Here is a 22,777-nt window from a genome sequence, read left to right as displayed (position 1 = left end):
AAACGAGAGAAGAAGCACGAAGCAGATGAAAGGGAGACAGCCACAGAACGAAGGCGAGGAAAACGAAAAAAACGGATCAGATGCCTCGAGCTGCGAGAGTGACAAACTGTTTCTGCATTTCTCTCTCCAAAATCTCCAGCTCGCTCACCGCACCCGAAATTTCCTGAGCGCGAAAGCAAAGGCGGACGAAAATAAAAGTAAAGAAGGGAGAACAGGAACGGGAACACAAAGCCGAAGTGCAGTGGAAGGGAGAAGGAATCTAAAAAGAAAGAATAAAGGAGACACCCCACACGCTGGCGTCCAGTCGACTCTTCGCGTCTATGCAGATCCGCAACGCCGTATGCAGATCGTCAGAAGAAACGTCTAAAGAAGAAAAGCTTTCAGAAGAGAGGAAGAAGAAACGGAGAGGCACAAGACGGAGGATAGAGAGAAATACAAGAAAAAAGAACGTGAACGAGACCGGCAAGGAGAACGGAATGGAGAGCCGGAAGGAAAGGACAAGGATAGCAAAAGTGAGGAAAGCTCACCTGCAGATGTTTCATTGTCGAAAGAAGGTTTTGATCATTTCGCGCTTTGCCGTATACCACAGGACCAGGCGCTCCTGCGGCGTCGCGGCGCGTCGCGCCTTCGCCCGTCTCGCTCGAAGCGCCGGGCCGCCTTTTTCGAATGTCTGGGGAAATATTGAAAAATTAAATAAAAAAAATCAAGGACCTGAACGCAGAGCGCTTGAAACTCAGCTTCGCTGGGGGTCGCAGCAGAGGGCGAGAGAGAAACGCAGAAAAGAAGGCGAAGTGAAAGATGGAAGGAGACAACGGGAGATAGGCCGAAGGAGAGAAGGAAGGAGACAAAGAAGAGAGACGAAAGGAGAAAGACTCGCGAACGAGAGAAAAACGGACAGGGACGATCTGGGGCAGAGGAAAGGAGAAACCAGAGCCGCCACTCTGTTGCGAGTGAATACACGAAAAGGACGAGGGAGAGAAGGCACAAGAAGCACAGAAGAAGAACAAGGAAATGGAAATGGCGGAACAAGGGAGACAGGTGACACCCGAAGAGGCTGGGCCTCTGCAGGGTGTCTCTTCTCTCTCGCGTTCTTCCCGTCACTCTCGTCTTCGCTTTGTTTCGCCCTTCAAAAGGATGCGCTCTGCCTTTTCTGCCTCTCTCTCTCTCCTTTTACTCTATTTGTGTGAGAGCTTCGTTTCCTGTGTGACCTTCACGGGCGGTTACTCGCTTTCGCCAGTGCACGCTTTCTTCTTTCCAGAGTGTTCCGTCTGCTCTTTTTTCTTTCTAGATCTCGACTCCGCTGGAGTCTCTCGCGCCCTCTCCCCATCGGCTGTCTCTACAGCCTACGCGGTTTTCACTGCGGCGCTCCCCCCTTGGTTTGCCGCTCCCCTCCCAGAGTTCTGGTTGCTCACTGTCGCCTGCCGAGTCTCCCAGGACGCCCAGAGGGTCCACAATCCCTGCACGAACGCAGCAGAGGAACACCGCTGCAGAGAGAAAGCTCGGAACGCGCGCCACCGTCAGGAGAGGCACGGCTACGCCAACGAAGAGAAGAACGAGTGGTGCCAACGCGACTGACGAGATAACCGCGGCCGAAGATGAGCGACAGGAGGCGCAGGTCGAGAGCAGGAGAACACCGAAGGGAATAAGAAAAAGAAGACACAGGAAAAAAAGAGCGAGAAAGTCAGGGAGAAGAGCGCGCGGAGCGAGAGAGGAAGACGTGAGAAAAAACGGAATAAAGACAAAAACGATGACGAAAAACGAAACGAATGAAGAGACAGGACGCCTCACCGGGACAGGAGAAATTGCCAGCGTCCATCCGTGGAAGCGGTCCGCCGACGCGGTCTTCGATGGCTGCGAAAAAACGAAGAACAATGAGGAAACAGTGCGAAAGTTCCACTCAGGATCAACAGAGAGGAGGCGACAGATATCACCGAGGACACTGCTCGCGTCTTTCCTAAGCGAAGAGATGCACTCCCCCGCCCTAGCGAAAGATGAGAAGAAGGAAGGGGAGAAAGGAGACAGAAAAACAGAAAAAAAAGACGAAGCGAGGGCTGAGGGAAGAAAAGCAAAGTGGCATGACTCAGAGGCGCAGCAGAACTCACCTTTCAGGCACGCCGTTTCGTCGTACCAGATTGTGCAGCCTCCCTGGACAGAAGAGAATAAGAAAAATGGGGGAAAAGCCCAAACAGGAGAACGAAATGAACGAGAAAAACCTAGAAACAAAGGCAAATGGGGAGCTGACAAACGGTGTCTTCTTCGGAACGGAAAAAGAAAAAAAAGACGACTCCATCCCTCTCGCAATTCTTTACAGACGGCATCTTCGTCTCTCTCACCTCCTTCACCAGGCGTGTGTTGCGGCACCCTTGACCGCGATTTGCACATCGGTGAAACCTAAATAAAACCAAAGGGAAACAAAGGCAAGAGAGGTCGTTTCCTGGTCTCTTCCAAGCCGCAAACGCTGCCTCCTAACCGTTCTGTGTCGTGTGCTCTTTTCTCTCAAGAACCATCCTTCTCTCCATTCTTTTCAGTTCCTGGTGAGCCTTCTTCTTCCCCTTTCCTCTTTCTCCTCGTTCTCGCCTTCTCTCCCCTTCCCTCTTTCTCCTCGTTCTCGCCTTCTCTTCCCTTTCCTCTTTCTCCTCGTTCTCGCCTTCTCTCCCCTTCCCTCTTTCTTCTCGTTCTCGCCTTCTCTTCCCTTTCCTCTTTCTCCTCATTCTCGCCTTCCAGGCTCGAGCTTCGTTGTTACCACATTTGTTCCGGCGAGGTCGCAGCCAGGCAAATCGCCAGACCCATTCGATCTGCGCGTCCGACGCGCCCCACTCGGTGAAAGAAAAGGTCTGGGTCGTCTGGCAGAGTCGTCATGATCAAGAACGGCAATTCCTGAAAACGCGTTTCGCTCCAGCTCAAACGATCAGATCCAAAGACATTTGCCTTTCTACACATGCGTTTGTTTGACGAGACGGCTCTCTCTCATGAATGTACGCGTCCATGTTCCTGCAAAGCACTGCACTGCTACGCCGACATTCATTCCACCGCGCAGGTAAATAGAAAGCACACATGCACGCATCTATAAATATATATATAGATATATATACATTGATATATATACAATGGTATATATACATAGATATATATACATAGATGTATATACATAGATATATATACATTGGTATATATACATTGGTATATATACATAGATATATATATATATATATAGATAGATAGATAGATAAAAACAGATATAGATATGTGCATGTCTGTTAAGTACGAAGGCAGATACACAGCTCGATGCCCATGTGAGCATGCATATGGAGCGTTTGGAGGCGCGGAAAAGACCTGGAGAGGGCGGTCACGATGTGGGGGGGGGGGGCTTCTGCAGGGGAATTGAGACGATGAAAGAGCGGAGCGAAAAGAGAAAATATCCTTTTTCCAGAACTCAGTCTTACGTGGATGTCAATGCCGCGCGCTGCAACGTCCGTGCAGACGAGAAAGCGGACATCTCCAGCTTTGAAATGCTGCAAAAAGAAACAAACACAGAAGAAGTCGAGAATGCACTCTGGAAGACACACCCCAAAGATTGGTGGCGAGTGATCGGGCACCCTCCCGCCGTTTACGTCTCTCGGGACCTCTCTTTCTCTTTCTCGTTAGACTCCCTTTCTTCTTCTTTCTTGCTACCTCTCTGCGTCTCCCTCTCTCCCCCCCTCTCCTTCACTTTCTCTCTCTGTGTGTGTGTGTCTCTTTCTCTCTCTCTCTATATATATATATATATGCATCCTCTCTCTTCTCTTTCTCTTCACCTTGTCTCTCTCTGTGGTCTTCTCCCTTTCTCTGTCTCTGTCGCGCCCGGTCTTCCACGTGTGCCTGCGTCTGCTCTTCTCGCTTTGCTTTTGAAACTGTGGAAGGGCATGCAGGTCCTTCCACCGCGTTTCCCCTCTGCCTACCGCGAGGTTTCGATTTCTCTCCTCTTGACTTCTCATTCCCGCCAAGACGACGCAGGAGTAGGGGTTCTCCTTGCCTGACTCTGCCTTTCCTGAATCGAAAACAAAGTGAAATGCATTCGACATTAGTGCGTTCAATGTCGCTCAGCTTTCTGTTTTCTTCGCGACACACGCTTCGCCTTTTCTGCCCCTACAGGACATCGAGCGAAGAACCTGTTCCTTCTCCTCGACCTCGCTGCTCGGCCTCCACATCTGTTCTCCTGTTCTCTCCCCTCTGCTTCTTTTCTCCTTCCCCTCACTTCAGGTCTGTCCTGACGAGCACGCAGCGAGCTAACAGATAGGAGGAGTCGCACCGGCGGCGAATGAAGATTTCCAGGAACGTCTAAACCGTAAAGAGGGGAATAACTGTCAGACATGCGAATTCCAAGTTTCCCACGGAAGCCGTTAGGGGGAAGGAGCTGTCTGTCTTCTTCCTTTTCGTCTCCGTGACTCCTCGCTTTCGCCTCCTCGGCCTCCCCCCTGAATCCTCTTGCTCCTCCACTTGTCTTCTTCGATCTTCACCACTTCCTGCTCTGTGTCTCTCTCCTTTGACCGTTCCTTCCTCCCTCTTAAATACTCGTGCACGTTTGGGTTTGCGGCGTCCGTTTCTCACCGACGAACTTGCGACCGCCTCCACAGCTGGTCAGGAAGAGTTCGAGGTTGTCGCAGTCCAAGTTCGTCCGGCAAAACACGAGGCAAGTTTCCATCTTGAATGCATCTGCCAAGGCGACGACGAGCTGGTCAGAAAGAAAAAACAGACAGGAAGCGGCATCACCGTCTTCTGAAACGGCGACAGAAAATAAATCTTGAAATTAACAACTTTGGACGCAGGCTACGCAAAACTCTACACCCTAAACAGCCCCCGGGAAGTCCACGCTTTGCCTGCTAAAATCATCGCCTGTCTCTGATGTCCTTCGCGTCCTCGCCTCGAGCGTCGACGCTCTCCGCAAGACCCGTGCTTTCTCATTGTGTCTCGTTCCGTCTCTCTTTGTCTCCTGCGATCCCCCTCTTCCTCCTCGCTCCTTCGCCTTTTCAAGAACAGAGGGCACTCGCCGCGCCCAAGAGCTGAACATATTCGAGAAGACGCGCGAAAGCCGCTCGACCTCTCTCTGGTTCGAAACACACGCAAGAATATGAATCGGGAGAAGACGCACAGAAGGAAAAAGCGACGAAGGAGAAGCGACAAAAGGAGAAGCAAACGGAGGCGAAGAAGAAAGAGGAGAAGAAGAGAGAGAAGAAGAGAAAGAAGAGAGAGAAGAAGGAGAAGAAGAAGAAGGAGTGGGAGAGACAGAAGAGGTAGGAGGAAGGAAAGAGGCATTTTACAAAGAGGAGACAGAAGACGAAAGGTTGCTTTCGCTGAACTACTCACATGCGGTTTGATTTCTTTGACTCTCTGGGAAGCAAACTGTTCACTATGTCGAGGTAGCGTCGCCGACGGGGCGTGGATGCCGTCCGTTTTGGGTTCCACGCGGCCCAAACTCGCAGACTTGAACGGCATCCCCTGCGGAGAAATTAAGAAAAAGCGGACGGAAGCGGAGAGAGAGAGACCATGGAACAAAAGAACGGTGAGAAAATGGAAAGGCGAAAACCACGAAGGCGAGAGAGAGGAAAGCAGGACAACACCGGCAGACAGAAAACGTGCAAGGGAAAACGAAGAAAATTTGAGGAAATGTTGACAACAGGAGACGCGACGAAGGCGAGGAAGAGGGCACAGAAGAGGAGAACCAACGCGGGAGGAGAGAAAAAGCAAGAGCGAAGAAGCCAGCAGAGAGGAAAAGGACGAGAATCAGTAGAGACGCGTACCTCATGGGCAAATACGGGGCAGATGAGGGCATGGACAGTGTCGGGGATTGTCACTTTTCCTTTCAAGTCGACCCAAGTAGGTCTTTCTGTCAGAGCCTCGACCGCGCGGCGTACGTCGTCTGTGTGAAGCGTGGCGGAGAAGAGAGAAACTTGCATGCGGCGCGAAGTCCCCACACTCGCTGCTCTCTTTATTCTGCAGAAACAGCAGACCCTCGTCTTCTTACCGTGTGCAGGACGCGAACAGAAAAAAAAAAGCATACGCACTTCGGATCGACTCGCTGGGGCCGTTTCGACACAAAGCGGTCATCCTTATTGATCGAAGTATTCAGATGCAGACACACAAACGTATATACGTATGCATACATATATATATATATATATCAAGTTATGTATATGCAAATATGTACTTGTGCACACATGCATATATATATACATATATATATATATATATACATATATATATACATATACATATATATACGTATATGTATATGGTCATGTGTATAGACGTGTGAAGCACAAGAAGGGCATATTGGGAGACAACGAGACACGGCGGGGAGTGAAGAAAATGCGGAGCTCCGGAGGCAGCTGAAGGGAGAGAAGAAAGGGTGTCACCGCCTCCGAGACTCTCGGTCACCCCAGAAAAGTATCCTGATCAACAAGAATGAAAGAGTGAAGAGGAACTCGACGAGACAAACAGGCTGGCCAAGGGAGGAACTGGAGACTTGGAAATTGGAGACGGCCTCACTTGAGGATTTCGCTGAGTGCGTCGAACTTGACAAGTTCGTCTGCCTCGTCGAGAATGAGAAGCTTCAAAGACTTCACAGACAGGACGCCTCGGTGAATGCAAGAGCTGACCTTCTGCAAAGTCCCGACGACAATGTGTGGCTGAAAAAAAAAGACAAATCCAGTGGCTTTTCGTTCACCTCTTTCTTCTCCACTTGGAGACAACCTTCCTTTCAGTTCTTCCCTCTTTGCTCCTCTTCGTAGGGTCCGTCAAAACGCACGAAAGACTCAGCTGCACTTGAGAAGGGAGATGTCCTTCTGTCGTCGCTTCACTGCTCGCACAAGACAGTCTGTGGGAGCGTTTTCGAGCGTCTACAGACTTTCCTCGGAAGAGACCTCCCAGACGTTCTTCTCTCGACATTTCACTTCCTTTCGACAAAGACTGAGTGGACGGAGACGCGAGCGCAGACCCGAAAGCGAGAAGGACGCCCTCGAGCTGTCATTTTTTTCAGTGAACTGAAGCACAGTGGCGAGCCCCCCGAAAAAGGAAAAAGAAGTCCTCTGCCTACACCCTTTGCCATTTCTCCTCTCTGTTCTCTCTCGTCTCCGCCGCAGCAAAGAGCGACGCGAATGGACGGAGCCTCCAAGTACCTCCCTGAGGCCAGCAGCAAAGGCACACAGACTGCGAAAGCGTGACAGAACGAAATGCACACATTAACGAATATTCACAAACGTAATAACTTATACATACATATATCTGTACATATATACACAAATGCATACGCATATACATATATATGCACATATATGTATATATATATATATATATATGGAAGTACGTCTGTATATCTATATCTATCTATCTACATATATATATATATATATGGATATGTGTGTATTTCAAAAGCTGCGAGCGTACACACACATCAAGCTCCCGCAAGTGCAGATGAGCGCAAGCAATGGCACGCTTGTACGCATTTTCACACGTACGCATGCATGCACCAGTTGCTCTCCGGATTCCTCTCCCCAGTACCTGTCGCGAATGGAATCCTACGCAGATTCGGATACCTCTACACACCAAATGCATACATATGCATCCGCATAGGTAACCTTGTGCGCAGATAGATGGATACACAGAGAAATGCATACACTTCTACGTAGAAAGAAACGCACTATATACATATAAATATATAGACGCATATGCATGCATGTATACAGACATATACAGTGACGCGCATAGTAGACACGAATACTTTTATCCCAGTGTGTGAGACGTCTTTTACCGATTTTTTTTAAGCAGTTGAATGTTTGGAGAGCGAGGTCCCGCGTGGGCTCCAAAATCAGGCACTGGACTCCTGAACTGGATTTGCCGGGTGTCTCTCCTGCCAGGCAGCGAGCGTCGTCGCATGCCTTCAAGTTGGCGACTGGAGCAAATCCCTCCACGGGGAACTCGAGTCTCGCGAACCGACAGCGCGCCTAAAAGGGGGAGAAAGGAAAAAAAGCGAAAACGGAGAAATACAAAAGGCAAAGGAGAATAGATGCGAACAGACGCAGTGGCACACACGCACTCGCCTCCAGGCTTTCAAAAGCGGGACGAAGAACAAAGCAGAGAGAAACGAAGATGGAGAAAGACACCCGTCGAAAAAACGGAAACCTCAGTCGGTCGAAACCAAATCTACGCCCGCTTTGTCACATGCCATCCCCCCTATACAACAGACATATACAATCGTAGTAGATGTACGTATGTATGCATGCACGTATGAATACTTGGCCTATGCACACACACGCAATGATAAAAAACATTTACATATATACATCTATAGATAACGGACCTATACACACGCATAGAAATGTACATTTATATTCGTGTGAACATTTGTACTTACAATATACATATATATATATATATATGTATTCATTGATTCGGTGTGGGTGTATGCAAATGCATTTATGTATTTGTCTGAAGCCCTATATGGTGTATATATGAATAGATGTAGGAGCATGCGATTATGTGAATACGTGAGAATCGAAGATATGCGTGGTCCACCTACGTCGAAGTCTTTGCCGCAGATGGCCGGGAGAAGCGCAGAGTTGCGGAGGGCGGGAGGGAGGACGAAGGCCTCGCCCAACAAGCGCCCGTTGACTGCGAAGGAGACAGTTCCTCTGTCTGGGTTCGACCGGTCGAGGAGACATCCCACAACGTCGCCTGCCCCGAACTGGACGCCGTAGTCCTCGAAGCGTCTAAGGCGGAAAAAGGGATGCACAAGTAAGAATCGAGAGGAAAAGAACAAGGGGAGAAGGAGAACAAGAGAGACAAAGCGAGGAGGAGGAGGAGGATACACGGAGAGGAAGCAGAGAAGAAGAGAAACGAAAGAAACAGAGGGGTAAAAAGAAAGAAACACGGAGAGGAAGAAGAACAACAGTCGCGCGAAGCACACATCGGTCCGGTGAAAAGAGGAAGAAAGGTTCTGACGAAGCAAGGCTTGCCCTTTTTTGCATTCAGCCGGAGACACAAAAGAGGCTTAGAGATGAACAGGACATGCACTTTTTCAGAACTACAAAAGCATGTTTTTAAGCGCTCACCCATTCCAGCTTTTCTTTCCTGTGCCGCCGTATCCGAAGGAGTTTTCGTCTTTGCCAATTTCAAGTTTTCCTAGGCGCGTTCCCCACCCGACGCGAACTAGGCCGGGGCTGAGGATCTCGACTTCGTACTGCGGGGCGCGAGGAAAAACAGAGAATCCGCAACACCCGGAAATGAACAGAAACACAGCGGCCATGGGGGGAAATGACAAAAACAAATCGATAAGGGAGTTGACAAAAAGAAAAGAAAGTGAAGAGGTGAAAAAAAGTTGACATGTGAAAAGGGCGTTCACGAATGAGACCCAAACAGGGTGGAATGGATGAAGAGAAGAAGTCGAGATAACTGATGATGCGCTAAAGCACAGGCGTTGAGAGGCGCGACTGAAGTAAAAAGTGGAAAAGGTGAAAGCTCAAGAAATCGGGTGTGTTCTCTCTTCTTCTCGCCTTTCCCCACGAAACCCTCTGCGCCGATTTGCTTCCTCTCGTCTTCTTTGCCCTCCCTCCCTCGGCGCTTCTTGTCTCTTTCAACTTTCCTCTTTCGATCCCCTCAGCGTTTCTCCTCTCTTCTCTCCTGTCTCTGTCTCCCCTTCTTGTCTGGCCGGACTCGGCTGGCTGTGCGTACCATGTACTTGCCCGCCAGCACAGGCGCGGTGCCGCGGACGCCTCGCCAGCCGCGCGAATCCGCGCAGCTGCATCTCTCGCCGTCGCCGAGGCAGATCTGCAAGTCTCTCGCTGCCTCGTCCAACGTACATCCGCGCGACGCTGGAAATGAGACAAGACGAACAAGTCGGAACAGCGAAGTGGAAACGGAACGGTCTCCAAGAAATTCTCGAGCCGTTCTTTCAACGGATCCCGCATCCCTCTCTCCACAGAAGACAACAGGTGCCTCGACGGTTCACACCAAAATACGGGAGAGACGCAGATGCAGGAGAAACGCAACCGGATCGAGAGCAGTATTCGCAAAAATCCTCTTCTCTCTCCGTTCGCATTTCTAGACATGTGTAGACACATTCTTGCGATGACTAGGAGGGAGAGAAAAGGAACTTCGGTGCGTCCTTTGCAAGGAGGCCAAGTCGTCCGAAGATGCGGCTGTGCTGAGGAGGCGACAGGACGGAGATATGCGTCTCTCTACACAACACACCCCTGCCTGTAGAAAGTCAACTAAATACATCACCTCGAGTAGACAGCACTGCATACGGAGTTCACGTGAAACAGGCGAGCAGGCATGCAAAAACCTCTTCTCAAATTAAACATCTCCTTGCGCACACAGACATACACTTTTACATATCTAAATTGCATGCACAGATACATGCACATATACATATACACACAAATTTACGTTTATATATATGTATATATGTATATATATATATATATATATTTATATATATATATACGTATATATGTATGTACGTAGGTGTATATGTGTGTCTGTGTATTTTGGATGTGCGCATGCGTGCTTAGCGTACCGCAGGCACGACTGCGTCGACACAGTTTGTCTTTTCGTCGTTTGGATCTGTTCGATGAACGACGGGGAAACATGTGAGTGCATTACCTTGATTAGGTTTCATCGAGACTACGGCCGCCTGCGCCGCCGCGCGGAGACTCTCGTGGACGATCTGCAGCGCAGGGAGGCCGAAGGCGCCCGTCTTGCCGCTGCCTGTCTCTGCCGCTGCGCAGACATCTCCTCCCTTTGCAGAAGAAAGACGCAGACAGGGACGAGGAAGATGCAGAAAAGAGAAGAGAGGACGAGCAGGGAAGAGAGAGGAAGGAAGTTACGACAATCACAGAGCACAGAAGGAAGGAAGACAGCAGAAGAGACTCGAGGAGAAAAGAGGAAGCAGCAGAGAAGAGGAGAACGCGTGAAGGCGAGAAGGCATGCAGCGGTGGAAGCGAGTTGAGGGAGAGAGCCGGTATTCTTGAGAGAAGACTGAAGAAGAATATAATTAGTCAAAAATGGACAAGCATAAAATAATTCGTTTTCAGAGAGAAGCACAGAGAGACGAGGATGAAAGAAAGAAGCAAACCACAGAGAGGACCGGAGCAGAAGACAGCGCGGAGACAGGCGAAGAGACAAGCAGCGACGAGAAACTGACGAATCAAGGAGAGGCGCCGTTGAACAGCAAGAGAGAGAAGAAATGGACGGGGAAAGTAGAAGGGAGAAAGATAAGATTGAGAAGGAAAAGGAGAGAAACAAGAGAGAAAAGCCGAGAATGAAGCTCACTCCAAGAATTAAGGGGATAGACTCCGCTTGGATGGGCGTAGGCAGAAGCCAGTCATCTTCCTCAACAGCTTTGATGATTTCTGGGCAGACGCCGAGTTCCTCGAAGGCGGACATTCTTGAAAGAGTAGTGAGAAGGATCGAAACGGCGAAAAAAGCTAATGCAGCAGCTGTATATTGTGAGCGATACTGCAAATAAGTTGGAAATAAGTGAAGGAAAAGACAGCTGGAAGAAAAGATAACAAAGAGAGAGTAGACCGTATAAGGAAAAGAAGCGAGACGGCGGAGACAGGTGACCACGACGAGGAAGAGGGGCGGGTGAAGAGAGGTACAGGAGACACCAGCGTTGGGAAAAGGAGAGGAAAAGTTGTGTGTCGCGGCAAAACGGAGAAAAGATTTCCCTGTCTCTCCTTTCTGCTACTGTGAAGTAACCGTAGAAACAGAAACGCTGTTGAGCACAGGCACACTCGAGGAGAGGAGACCCGGTGGAGACTTGCCGGAAGGAAAGGCAAGAAAGAGAGCCATGCTTTGCTCAGGAGCTCTTCTCTTTCTCCACAATTCTCTTCTTTCCTTACCCTGTCGGAGCTCTCTGTTGGAAAAGGCTTTTTTGTCACGGTTTAACCGCCGCGCGTCGCTCTTGTGCCTCTTGCCTGGCTGTCGCATGCACATCCAGAAAAAGGCGCGGGAGGCCGTCGGACTCTTCCTTGTTCCGGTAGAGCAACGATTTTCACGGAGTCCCTCTTTTGCTTGTCCGCGTGAAGCAAGAGAAAGAAGTCGACATTTTCGAAAAGGAGTCAAAGCATAACTTCTCTGACGCTGATCCCCGCCTTCGCAGGGAAGAGACACCCCCGCCATCGTGTGGTTCGCTTCTGCTTCGGTCTCGGGTGCTCTCTGAAGTTTTCCCCGGATTTTCTCTGTGTTTTTCTCTCTATTTGAACCTTGCATTTTGCTTCCGCGCTGTTTTCTCCGATCCACCGCCGGGGTTCGCCTTCGTTGGCGTGGCCGCCTCTCGATTTCCTGACTTCGTGCGGCGCCGGTGAGCCTATACAGTGGAAGCTGCATGCTTTTCTCTGGGACCAACTCGGGAACGTACGTGTATGTTCGTCTTTCGAGGAGAGAAAACAACGTCTCTCTTTCATCCACACATTTTCTGTACGTTTACGCCTTCTCTGACGAGAAATTCCTCGAGTCCTCCCGAAATGGCGCTCCTCCACTACCTCACTCGGGGTGTATGTACACCTCGTTTTCTGGGCCAGCAGACTCGCGCATTTTCCGTGCAGGGTGGCTTAAACCGGTTTTTCAACGCGAGCTCGGCGTTGAACTCGCCTTTTTCAAAGGTATCAAGCAATATTCTCTCTTCCACGTCGTTGAGGCCGATCCAGGTGAGCCTTCTGCCCGCAAAGACGGACGATCGACTCGAGCAAAAGGATGTTTTTGAGATGCAGTTTTGATGAGAACCGCGCATCACGACCACTGTGGACTACAGTGTCGGTGGCATGTGATCTCTTCTGCCATATGTGCATGCATCTGTATCCATATTCGAACGGTAAAGTTTGTGTGACTTTCCTTTTCGATGCAGGGAGAGAGTGCGCGCAGTGTGCGGCGCTCCTGCGACTTTCAGGGCTGTCTCGCGTTTCCAACTTTTTCGCGTTCTTTCACATCGACTTCTGGTCAAGGCTCCTCACCAGCGACGAACGGAAAAGGCGCGGAAGAGCCGCACAACGCCTACCCAGAAACTCCACTGCACTTTTACCGGGCAACGCCGTACTCTGAAGGATCTATTAATCACCGTTTTTTCTATATCAATCTCATTTTCCTCTTGTTTGTGTACGATGTTGGATCAGCTGTGGTTGACCTGTGAAACGCATTTTCCGAAAGTCTCCGGGGGCTTTTGTCTCCTCTGTGTCTTCTCCCTTTCCTCTCGCGTGGACGTAGCGGAAGAGCGCTAGACAAACAGGGGTAGTCGGTGCAGCAGTCCATACTCCACGACTGTGTGAGTCAACCTCCGTTGTTGATTCCTCGTTGTTGCACATGCCGTGCGACCTCTGCTGCCGGAGGATACACAGCTTCTACACAGTGCACCAGTTAGGCCGGTAGGCTTACGCAAGTGCCGTCTGCCTACTGCGTTTCTATCCCAAGCGCTTGTCGCGTCCTTGGAAATGTGGATATGCTAGGGTGAACATCTTGGTACACGAAATTTGCCAGTGACAAACTCTAGCAGATCCGCCGTCAATTGCTTCCGCAATTTCACGGATTTCTGCTGCGATGTGTCCGGGCGCGCGGGCAGATGCCTCTTAAAAAAAGCAAAGCGGAAAACGCAGCCTGTGTACAAATGTTAAAACGCTGTTTTCAGCTGCTTTCGACACCCAGCGTGGTTCCTCGCAGCACTCATCCTTCTGCGCGCTGTTTTCAGACCCACCACCCTACAAGAAATGCTCACCTATATGCAATTAAATAGAGAGAGATATCTATGAATTTACTCTGCGCAGCAGTGCAGTCAAGCGCGAAACACGTAGCGAGCTTGGTTCGTTTCGTTCACGCAGTCCAACAAACACAGAAGTGAAAAATTGTGTTTTTATGGAAAGGTTTCTGTCCGTCACGAGGTTCAACCCGCTCCTTTGGAGATGTTCATTCTTTGCGAACGTGGAGCCTCGAGAGAACAATCAGGTTCCGTTTTGTTACTCCAGAAAAAAAGTCATTTTCAACTCAGAATCGCCGTTCTCCAAGATCCGTCCAGGCTGCCCCATCTGTCTTTTATGCTTTTTTAAAGCCAGTTCTTCAAAGCCTGGCTATTCCACCTGTTCCACCCTTTTTCTGATTCCTCGTTTCCACAGTTGTCCGAGGGTCCAGTTCCTGGTGCATCCCATGTTGTCTACTGGATTCTGTGTCAGCAACTCAAAGCATCTGTTCTGAATGATCGGTAGCGTTTACCCCAGACCCGAACTGGGTTCGCGCAAGCAGAGAGCCACGCCGATAGGAAGGTACAAGATGGCAGCTTCTCAGTCTGCCAAGAAAGATTTCGATGTTGCTTCTGGAACTGCGCTGCTCCAGCCAAGAGAATCAGAAAACCAAGTTCTCTATGATCGCCATATCCTCTTCTGGTGCCGCGCCGTCAGTTAGCGCCAGCGTTTTCTGTCGCGCTCCCAGGGAGCGGATCTGCGTCGTCCTCCCACTCTGGACTATTGGTTGTCGTTCCTCCAGACGTGCAGAAGACGCACCGCGGGGCTGAAGCCCGTAAATTATCTGCTGCGCATTTTCTGCTTTTCGCAGGAGCGCCGCATACTGGTCGTCCGGGATCCGCATTTCTTTGCAGACGGTGACTAGACACCGGAGGCACTCGACGTCAGCCGGGTGCTCGCGGTGCACCTTTTTGTATAGGGCGAGAGCGAGAGGGAAATTCTCGCTTCGGCGGTAGCAGGACGCGACCATGAGCAGCCACTTAGGTTCTGCAGGTTGCAGAGCTGCCGCGCGGTGGAAAAACTCTGCGGCCTTGTCAAACAGCTGCTGCTTCACGAAGTACACGCCGAGCCACGTGATGACATCCACCGAGTACGGGTAGTAGCTGAGGAAAAGCGGACAAAATGCGGCGGCGGATGTCCAGTACTTGGGAGGGAAAGTGCTTGCACAGACGAAGAACAAACGTCTTTGTCTTTGAACATGGAAGGAAGATTGATTACACGGGCTTCATACAGGGTTTTAGAACGGATATTGCCGAGAGGGGATGAATGGAGGTCACGGTGCATCGTGTCACTGTGGAGATCCGCACTGCGATACGAATCCCGCGTCGGAAAAGCATCCGGACTTGATATTGTGTTTTGACACTCCGTGGTAAACACAGTAAACGAATGGCGGAGGGGGCATGTATATGTTGTGGTGTCATAAGAGTTGAACTTCAGAATTCGCATTCATCCACAGCTTGGCGCTTCTACTTGGTGATGACGCTCGCGCGACTGCGATATCGAACACGGAGGGACTCTGTTTCAGTTGGGAGGCAATGCCACAACCGGACAGGAATGTTGGAAAAACACACTGTGGGGTTAACTGCTTCGACAACAGTACTACTTCTAATCGCCTTAAGTATCCTAGGGACTGTCCTGACTCGGGACTGCGGTGTCTTCGTCTACTCGATTTGAGTTCGGAAGAGTTAGCTGATCATTTGTTTGTATTTCCGTAGGCAGCAGCTTGAGACACAGTCATGCGGAGCCAGCAACACACTCCAGGTCGCTGAAGAACGGTCGATTTCTTTGAAACTTGTAGTTCATCACTACCTGTATGAGCTGAGGAAATAGTGGAGCGCTTGTTTATCCTCGTCGTCTTGAGAATGGGCGGCCGCCGCTGCACCCATGCGTCCCAGGATGCGGGCATCCGTCGGCCGAACTCCAGGAGATGTGAGCAGCGAAAACCACTCCATCGTTTTCTCGTACTGACCCATCTGGAACAAGCGAACATCCGATCACATTAGCGGCTGCGTTTATTTCGGCGAAAGCATGCGGCACTGACCCTCGGTGGAGGGTTCACATGAATGCTTGCCACGTCTCTGACACATTATGAATGTTCATCCGAGACGAAGGGATGTCCGCACTTTTATTTCCAGAAATACCACTGCAGTTCTGCTCGAGTGACATGGAGCGGGAGACACTCTACGCAGGGATGCCGCACGATTTTTTCTCTTATTTGGAATCTCCGTTCTCTGTGAAAACGGAGTAGGTTTGCGCGGAAAGACCCCTGGATCGGCAACGATGTCTTGACCGGTCTCGGCTTCAGATAAAAGGAGAGTTTTTTCTCCACTTACAGACTCGCTGATATCCCCGAGGTGGTACAGAACCTCGGGCTGACTCGGAAGGATTTGGTTGAACCTTGAGAATGCCTCTAGAGCCTCGTCAAGTCTGCCGCCGAGGTCCGAGATACCACAGCAGGGACAGTGGACTGTGGAGAGCATGCCGCCGAAAAGGGAGTTGAAGGAAAATTACAAAGAGGGTTTTGCGCACGAGTCCAACACACTTGGAACCTGATGCGGCCGACGAAGGTTCTTCTGCTGTGATTTTGATGGGCCTGCTAACTCAGGTAGATAGAGTGTAGGGTGGATCATTATCCACACTGCTTCGACAAAGTATGGGTGCAATATTGTCAATGGTTCCAAGAAGATTCTATACAAAAACTGTGTCTTTGGATTTTCCCAAAGTACTACAGTTTACTGGTTTCATGGTAGCACGGCGCCTTGTTTGACGGTTGGAAACTTCAGAGCAACAATTCAGATTGGTCGCTGCGGACTGTGTTTGTACACAATAAGCTGCTGTGTGAACTGGGACATGCATGTTTCTAGAAAGCGCAGTCGTTTCCTTCCCCGCCTCTGAATCCTCTGTTTTCGGAGCAAGTGCTGCCGCTGAGACTCCTGTTAAGTAGGTTGAAAGAGAGCAGGGGCGCTTCCATCGCTGTCTCCATATTGCTTTCGGTTCAACTAATGTCTGGTCTGAAGTCTAGTTTCTTTAACCATGTGAGCGGGCAAAGGTTCACTGTCTTGCGTGTAGACGCGCTGCTCTGACGTGGCGCTACCCACGAGATAACAACATCTTTTCGCAATGTGAAGAACGCTCTTGGTCTTAAACTTACTGGTCATCGATTTTGCAGGCAAGGCCAAAATTGTAGAGGGCCTCAACACACTCAGCATCGAGCCCAAGTGCCTCCAGGAAGTGGTGTCGCGCTTCCTGTCGCTTGCCGGCGAGGAGTAGGCAGCACCCCTTGTTAACGAGAGCATGTGCGTTGTACCTGCAATGTGTCGAAAATGGCAGAATGGTTTGTGTTGCATCCCCCAGTGTGTCTGTGACATTTTCGCTCATGGTTCGGGATCTGTTTTTACAAACAGGAACGCGTTGATCCAAACTGCAAACAGCGACTGTAACGGGAAGGCACAGCCGACGTCGGTGGCTCACCGGTCCGCAGAGAGAGCGATATCAGCGTATTTCGTGGCCTGCGGGAGGTCGTTTTCGAGAATGTAAATGAAGGATAGATTCGTCGAGGCTCGCGGCGTCAGAACTGCATGGTGCCGTTCAACGTGTTCAAAGCTTCTGTAGATCTTCACCGCCGTATCCACCCCGCATTTCAGGCGCAAAAGTGCGTTGGCCTTGTGCATCTCGATCTCGTATGCCAGCTCTCTGTACCCTGAAAGGTACATCAATGCGTTTCTCACAAATTGTTCTAAGCGTTTCTGCTTGTCGCCGGGTAGCAAGCAGACCGAATGCGGACAACAGGCGGAGCTTTTGAACTCTGAAAAAGTCGCGTCGTTCATAAAAACCTCTGTTGCACACGAAACAGGGGATATCTCCTGGGTCTCGAAGCGTGTCCCGCTAGCTTGTGTCTGATTGTCACGTGCTGTCTACGCTTTGACACCAGCGGAAAAGTCACCCTTGACGCATTCCCTGGCATGTCAACCAGCACAATCTGCTAAACTGAATTGAGACTGCAACGGACCGGAGATGCCCCACACGCCCGCGTAGTGTCTCACGTAGAGATACATCACGAAGTAGGTGCCGTAGCAGTTTCTCATCCCAAATAAGCGTGTCCCTGCCATGCTGCCAGTGCTTCCTGACTACGCAAAGACACCTCCAGGCACAATAGGTGGCTTTCGCACCATGGCTTCTGAAACATTCGATTACCCAGTCGAATGCGGACTGCAAATTCGCAGCAAGAGATCCTGTGACATTCCCGGCCAGGGCTTGCGCAATGAGGCCACCTGCCAAAACCAGTCTCCGGTAGGTCTGTTTACGTCGCTGGCAGATCAATTGAGTGAAACCGTCTGGCTCCCCGGATGCAGGGGATAAGTCCGCTCCACTGGATGATGAGTTTTGTGACGATGGAGGAGAACAAGCAGCACCATGATTCGGTGAGTTGTCAGGGAACGGGCAACACGAGGAAGCACCGCAGAAAGAAGCGCTCTGCGCTGCGACGATAAGCGGAGACATCGACGAAGGCGAGAGCTGATCCTCGTCGTCATCCTCATCATCCTCAACCAGTTCATCTGTGCCCGACACTGGGAAAGTCGAGGGAAAGCGCATCACAGGCAGGGACAAACACGCACGTGGCTATGGCGGGTCAAGCAATGCAGTTCGGCTCTCCAGCTTTCTAGAAAGGGAGACCATCCCGCAAAAAATGACTGCAAAACACAGAAAAAGAAGTCAGATAGAACGTGGCACCATGGATTCAAACCCCGAAAGGCATTCACTTACTCGGAAGTGAAACAGGTATTTCGCAATCTGGAGCTGATGAGCTGGTGCGACGTCGCTTGGTAAACTGGCAACACCGGGAAAAAGTGGGCTTGTGGAGGTACTAGCAGCGTGTGTTCTGGCGAACTAACGAAACGTTATGTTCTCGTACACGCGCCGAACATAGTGGCAATCGTATAGGGGAGGCCCCCGCTTTTCCACATCATAGGGTGTGCTCGCAGCCAACAACGGAGGAAACCAAGCTGTGGTCACCTTCACCGGAGACAAATGTGAGGTACGACTCGTCCATAGTCGAGCAATCCAACAGCAAAAGGGTGTGATTGAGAGTCAGCATTCTTACTGTCGTCCTGCATAACAAGCATGTGCAAGAAGTGCTCTTGCATCTTCGCTTTGTTCCCGGCGGCATAGTAACACAGAAGCAGGTTTAGACTCTCGCTCTCGACAGAGACACAGCGGCTGGGACCTCGAAGGCCACGTGGCAAGAAGGCTGAGACGCTCCAGCCCAGTTGCGCTCGGACCTGATCACCGGGGTACAGACCCCCAACATTCCACCCAGAAAAACTGCCGAGCGACGGAGAGTCTTGATCGGCACCCTCTTAACAGCGGCTAGTCATCTTGGCTACGCGCGACACGCAACCAATCCCCATCCGACACAGTTTGAGGCTTTTTTCCAAAACCCCGGACGTTTAGAGAATGTTGCGGATATTGACAAGCACGATCGCAGAGTCCAAGAAAGGTACCTGCTGCCAGTCTGCATCAAGGGGGGCGTGCAGATGCCGTTTAGTGTATCTGGCAACCGAGAGGTCCGGAGTTACGCGAGTATGCGAGTTAAAAAGACACGTCCTCCGGTTCGCCCACACAAGGTATTTGCCCGAGGAGGAGGACGGAGGAAAGCATTCTTCAGACATGAGTAGCACTTGACCTACTTTGAGAAGCTGTTCGTATGTTGCTGTTGCCTCCGTAAACTTTCCTGCGAGGAAGTATGCGTCCCCAATTGTCTTCAGTAACTTGCAACGGAGAAAATTGCTGTTTGCCTTCAGGAGCACCGCACACACGCTCCAATCATCGACGTGCCTCGCTGTAGTTAGGCGATCGTGCCACGTAGGCACTCTGCCGTGCCATTCTGTACCTCAATGTGAACCCACATTGTTTGCTGTGCGTTAAGGAAACACGTGTGTACATAGATGTGTTGATACCTTCCTGAACGGAGATCAATCGGTGACACGTTGGTTGGAGCAGCGTCAGACGTCTTGTCTTAGAATTGAGTTTTCCGCGAAAGTACGACAAACGTCCTGGCTTGTGAATGAAGAATACATGCTACGAACAGATGCGGAGGCGTCGGCGCTGGCGTCAATGTGGCTACATAGTCATGTCGAGGATCAGTAACGTTAAGCGACAGCTGGTCACTGCCAACCCCCATGGCCAAGCTTGACCTCGGGGTACAGTCCTAGCAAGCTTTTAGGCACGGCTTGTCTTTCGATGCCGATCTCTGGCCCCAGAGGGATCCTGGAGGCTGCAGGTCCTCGAGAGCAGTACAAAGCGATAGTGTAGTCAGGAGAATTGCCTGTGGAACTTATATTGCTGTCAAAAGTTTGTCAGGGTCCCGCTCAGCACCATTTGCCGTACCGGAGTCGAATCCAAGGCGATGTGGTACATCTTCAGAGCCTCGCCGTGCCTGCCTTGGGCGAGGTAAATGTTGCCAATGTTAACCCGGACGCTACGGACAGCACGCAGTCGACAGAAAAGAACAATTCCCTCGTGCATCAACCCAGAAAGAAAACTTGAACTCTTCAACTTCCTATTCAGGAATCGCCTCTCAAACACCCCCCCGTGAGGCAAAAACAGAAACGACGAGCTGTTGAGCTGAGTCCAGCATTTACTGTGCCGACGCTTGCTCATATTTCTAGTGTCAATGACAGAAAACTCATAGACGCATCTGCTAACGCAGTTCTTTGTTGAGCCACCTACAAGGCGCTTGTCTCAGCCGTGTTCCTGTACTGACGCATCAGCGAGCCGTATGCTGAGATAGCTTCGGGAAAGTTTTGACAAGCCTGTTGTGCGCAGCGGGGGAAGAGCCTTCAGGTGGGACTCAGTGCATTGTTAGTAATAACGAACAGGGACATGAGAGTGAGACAAGGCAGCCCGATGTTGAAGCAAATCTCCTTGAGCACAAAAACAATACTGTTTCGAAATATGCGCCTTCAAATGGGACTTCCTCTCTTAAATCCTGATTCTTGTGGTATGAGTTCAGCGAAGGGACGGTTGTGTCATTAGCGAATGCAACCAAATGACAACATGTTATTTCAGATGAGGCTGTCGGTGACGCAAATGAGCAAGAGACGAAATCGGATAGCTAGGCGTGATGCGGTCGAATCTGTTTTTAGTGTAATAAGACCACTCAAATTTCTACCTAACATCGACTAGTTTAGATATACAGTGAAGGGGCTCAGTACGCTGAGTCTCCCAGCCCCCTCAACCTCTTGATTACTCATTCATCTCACTTGATGCCGGTTCGCCAGGTTGAGGACAACAGCGAACGTCAGCTCGGGATCATGGCGCTGTAAAAGATGCGCTTCTCCGGAGCTTGTTGAGGTCTGTCTCTCCTGTTGGTGACGCCTCAGTAGTTTTCGAAGGTGTCTTTCTTTCTTAACGGCTTGGATTCCGGCACCAAGGGCTTCGTGAGATTTCCCTTCGTTTGCCGCGGTTACACTGGCCTCGAGCAACGAGCGGACCTCTTCTTCGGCTTGACAAATGGCGTAGCGAGCTGGACAGAGACAGTGGGACCAGTCTCTACGAAAGGTGTTAGAGGTAATGAAACAGATACACGCGTTTCGTTGAGATATAGCAAAGCTGAACGATAAGGCAGACGACATAACTCGTCTTGACTTCGGTTCACCTTCGTACGTATCTGTCAATTAAAAAGTGAAACTTGTACTGGTTGAAAACCCGCTATGCGACGGCAGAGGAAACTCTACTTTTGTCTTCTTCGGACTTTCAACATTTGATCTCATTTCCGGCTTTCGATTTGGATCACAAGGGACAGCGCCGTGCCTGAGGTCTTGTTGCCTTCAGAGGCTGCTTGCTCGGGGCCGTTTGTTCTGTCATCAGGTACTGAATTTCCTTCATTTCCTGTGCTAAAGCTGGGCAAGACCAGGGAGCTACTCAGTCGTCTTGTCTGGAGTGTGTAGTCTGCTGCGCCGTTAGAAGTCAGACCAACACTGATTGGAGGTGCATTGGAAGCTCTGGCACCACCGGCTGTCGGAGGTACTCGATCACCGTGCGCAGATGGCAGAGTTGTAACAATGCGACCACTATATCCAGTTGCCAATCGCCATATGCCTGCAAGTACCAACGATGTGGAACGAATTCAACAGTGTCGAGACAAACTGGGACGAAAACTTACCACTGGGATATAAGGAAGCCGATCCTCACGTTTTAATTGAGGGGCATGGCGCTTCGGGCAGGCACACATTGTCACGAGAGGCCTAGGAGGACACAGGGAACAGAGAACCCTAGTCACTGCTGAAGTGCGGCATATGGACTCGCAGGAACTGATTTGAATGATAATACCAGAGATGATTTACAAGTCTTTACACCTTCGCTATGCGAAGCCACAGTCGCGGGCCCGGCTCCTCGAGGGGAAGCAATATAATTTCTCAGTCACTACTGTGAAAGCTAACCATACTATTCTTGCTGACTTGGTTGAGATGCTGAGGGATCTGCGGCTGCGCGCTTACTCCCTTCACAGGAAGAGGCAGATATCGCTGGCGCCCTTCGTGTGAGCAGGGACATGAATCTTCTTGAGCCCACGTGACTGAAGTCATACTGATCTGGTGAGGCTTCAGCAGGAGGCTCTGCTCGCTGGGTTTCTTGGGCCTCTGCCCGGCAACAGGCCGTTTCGTGTTGAGAAAAGAGGGGCCGACCCTCCTGGGAACCTCCGATCATTTTTGGGGCTGTTGACGCACAAACACCTGAGGCCAGTGTCCATCAACCACACTTTACCGTTGGTGTTTGACGGAACTAGGCCAGGTGGCGGTTCCTGCGCCGGGGTCTGTTGACGTTGACATGCAAGTTTTGTGAACGCGTTTGCTCAGGAGTCAAAGGCATATAACGAGAGATATGACTAATACTGAGTTTTGTGTCACTTGGTTACTAATGATGCGCATCTAAACCGCGGATGCGCTCGAGAAAACCCCTACCAGACTCAAGTAGGCATGACTTCTTCGAGGAACAGCCGGAAGCACCGAAGTTGT

The 22,777-nt window shown here is 50.5% G+C and overlaps 4 protein-coding genes across 4 annotated transcripts; 1 reads left to right on the top strand and 3 right to left on the bottom strand.

Annotated features, from left to right (window-relative positions):
- Positions 1-61: 61 nt before the first annotated feature.
- On the bottom strand, positions 62-11,637 carry TGME49_207430 (ATP-dependent RNA helicase DDX1, putative). Its single transcript, XM_002369516.2, has 20 exons — positions 11,308-11,637; positions 10,639-10,774; positions 9,706-9,845; positions 9,087-9,214; positions 8,555-8,744; positions 7,787-7,979; positions 7,073-7,158; positions 6,526-6,665; positions 5,778-5,970; positions 5,344-5,475; positions 4,588-4,711; positions 3,939-4,027; positions 3,444-3,512; positions 2,744-2,877; positions 2,334-2,391; positions 2,103-2,145; positions 1,789-1,851; positions 1,413-1,457; positions 528-670; positions 62-163 (listed from the first exon to the last, which is right to left on the bottom strand). Exons 1-20 carry the CDS (start codon positions 11,419-11,421, stop codon positions 77-79), a joined length of 2,307 nt encoding a protein of 768 aa, XP_002369557.1. The 5' UTR covers positions 11,422-11,637; the 3' UTR covers positions 62-76.
- A 381-nt stretch (positions 11,638-12,018) lies between these two features.
- Positions 12,019-13,180, top strand: TGME49_207420 (hypothetical protein). The gene is made up of 2 exons (XM_002369515.2): positions 12,019-12,686; positions 12,884-13,180. Exons 1-2 carry the CDS (start codon positions 12,365-12,367, stop codon positions 13,075-13,077), a joined length of 516 nt encoding a protein of 171 aa, XP_002369556.2. The 5' UTR covers positions 12,019-12,364; the 3' UTR covers positions 13,078-13,180.
- A 1,184-nt stretch (positions 13,181-14,364) lies between these two features.
- Positions 14,365-20,288, bottom strand: TGME49_207410 (tetratricopeptide repeat-containing protein; the record flags this gene model as incomplete). Its single annotated transcript, XM_018779391.1, has 9 exons — positions 14,365-14,866; positions 15,573-15,736; positions 16,097-16,190; positions 16,915-17,070; positions 17,235-17,463; positions 17,933-18,331; positions 18,865-19,042; positions 19,451-19,558; positions 20,151-20,288. The coding sequence occupies 9 exons, from the start codon at positions 20,286-20,288 to the stop codon at positions 14,365-14,367; spliced, it is 1,968 nt and encodes a 655-aa protein (XP_018638514.1).
- Positions 20,289-20,488: 200 nt separating this feature from the next.
- On the bottom strand, positions 20,489-22,469 carry TGME49_207407 (hypothetical protein; the record flags this gene model as incomplete). The annotated part of the gene is made up of 5 exons (XM_018779390.1): positions 20,489-20,575; positions 21,026-21,099; positions 21,139-21,288; positions 21,801-21,863; positions 22,223-22,469. 5 exons carry the CDS (start codon positions 22,467-22,469, stop codon positions 20,489-20,491), a joined length of 621 nt encoding a protein of 206 aa, XP_018638515.1.
- Positions 22,470-22,777: the final 308 nt, after the last annotated feature.

Source organism: Toxoplasma gondii, chromosome Ib, assembly GCF_000006565.2.
Source record: "Toxoplasma gondii ME49 chromosome Ib, whole genome shotgun sequence".
NCBI lineage: Eukaryota > Apicomplexa > Conoidasida > Eucoccidiorida > Sarcocystidae > Toxoplasma > Toxoplasma gondii.
Note: the sequence above shows the minus strand (reverse complement) of the source record. Positions and strands in the feature narration are given on the sequence as shown.

What these genes read in the sequence shown, in the direction of transcription:
- TGME49_207430 (XM_002369516.2), bottom strand. Translation starts at nt 11,421, where the DNA reads ATGTCCGCCTTCGAGGAACTCGGCGTCTGCCCAGAAATCATCAAAGCT. An exon ending in GCACTCAGCGAAATCCTCAA is followed by an intron (nt 5,971 to 6,525) that starts GTGAGGCCGTCT and finishes CTGTTTCTGCAG; the next exon opens with AATAAAGAGAGCAGCGAGTG. An exon ending in CGAAACGGCGTGCCTGAAAG is followed by an intron (nt 1,852 to 2,102) that starts GTGAGTTCTGCT and finishes GTTTTTTCGCAG; the next exon opens with CCATCGAAGACCGCGTCGGC.
- TGME49_207420 (XM_002369515.2), top strand. Translation starts at nt 12,365, where the DNA reads ATGCTTTTCTCTGGGACCAACTCGGGAACGTACGTGTATGTTCGTCTT. An exon ending in CGTCGTTGAGGCCGATCCAG is followed by an intron (nt 12,687 to 12,883) that starts GTGAGCCTTCTG and finishes TTTTCGATGCAG; the next exon opens with GGAGAGAGTGCGCGCAGTGT.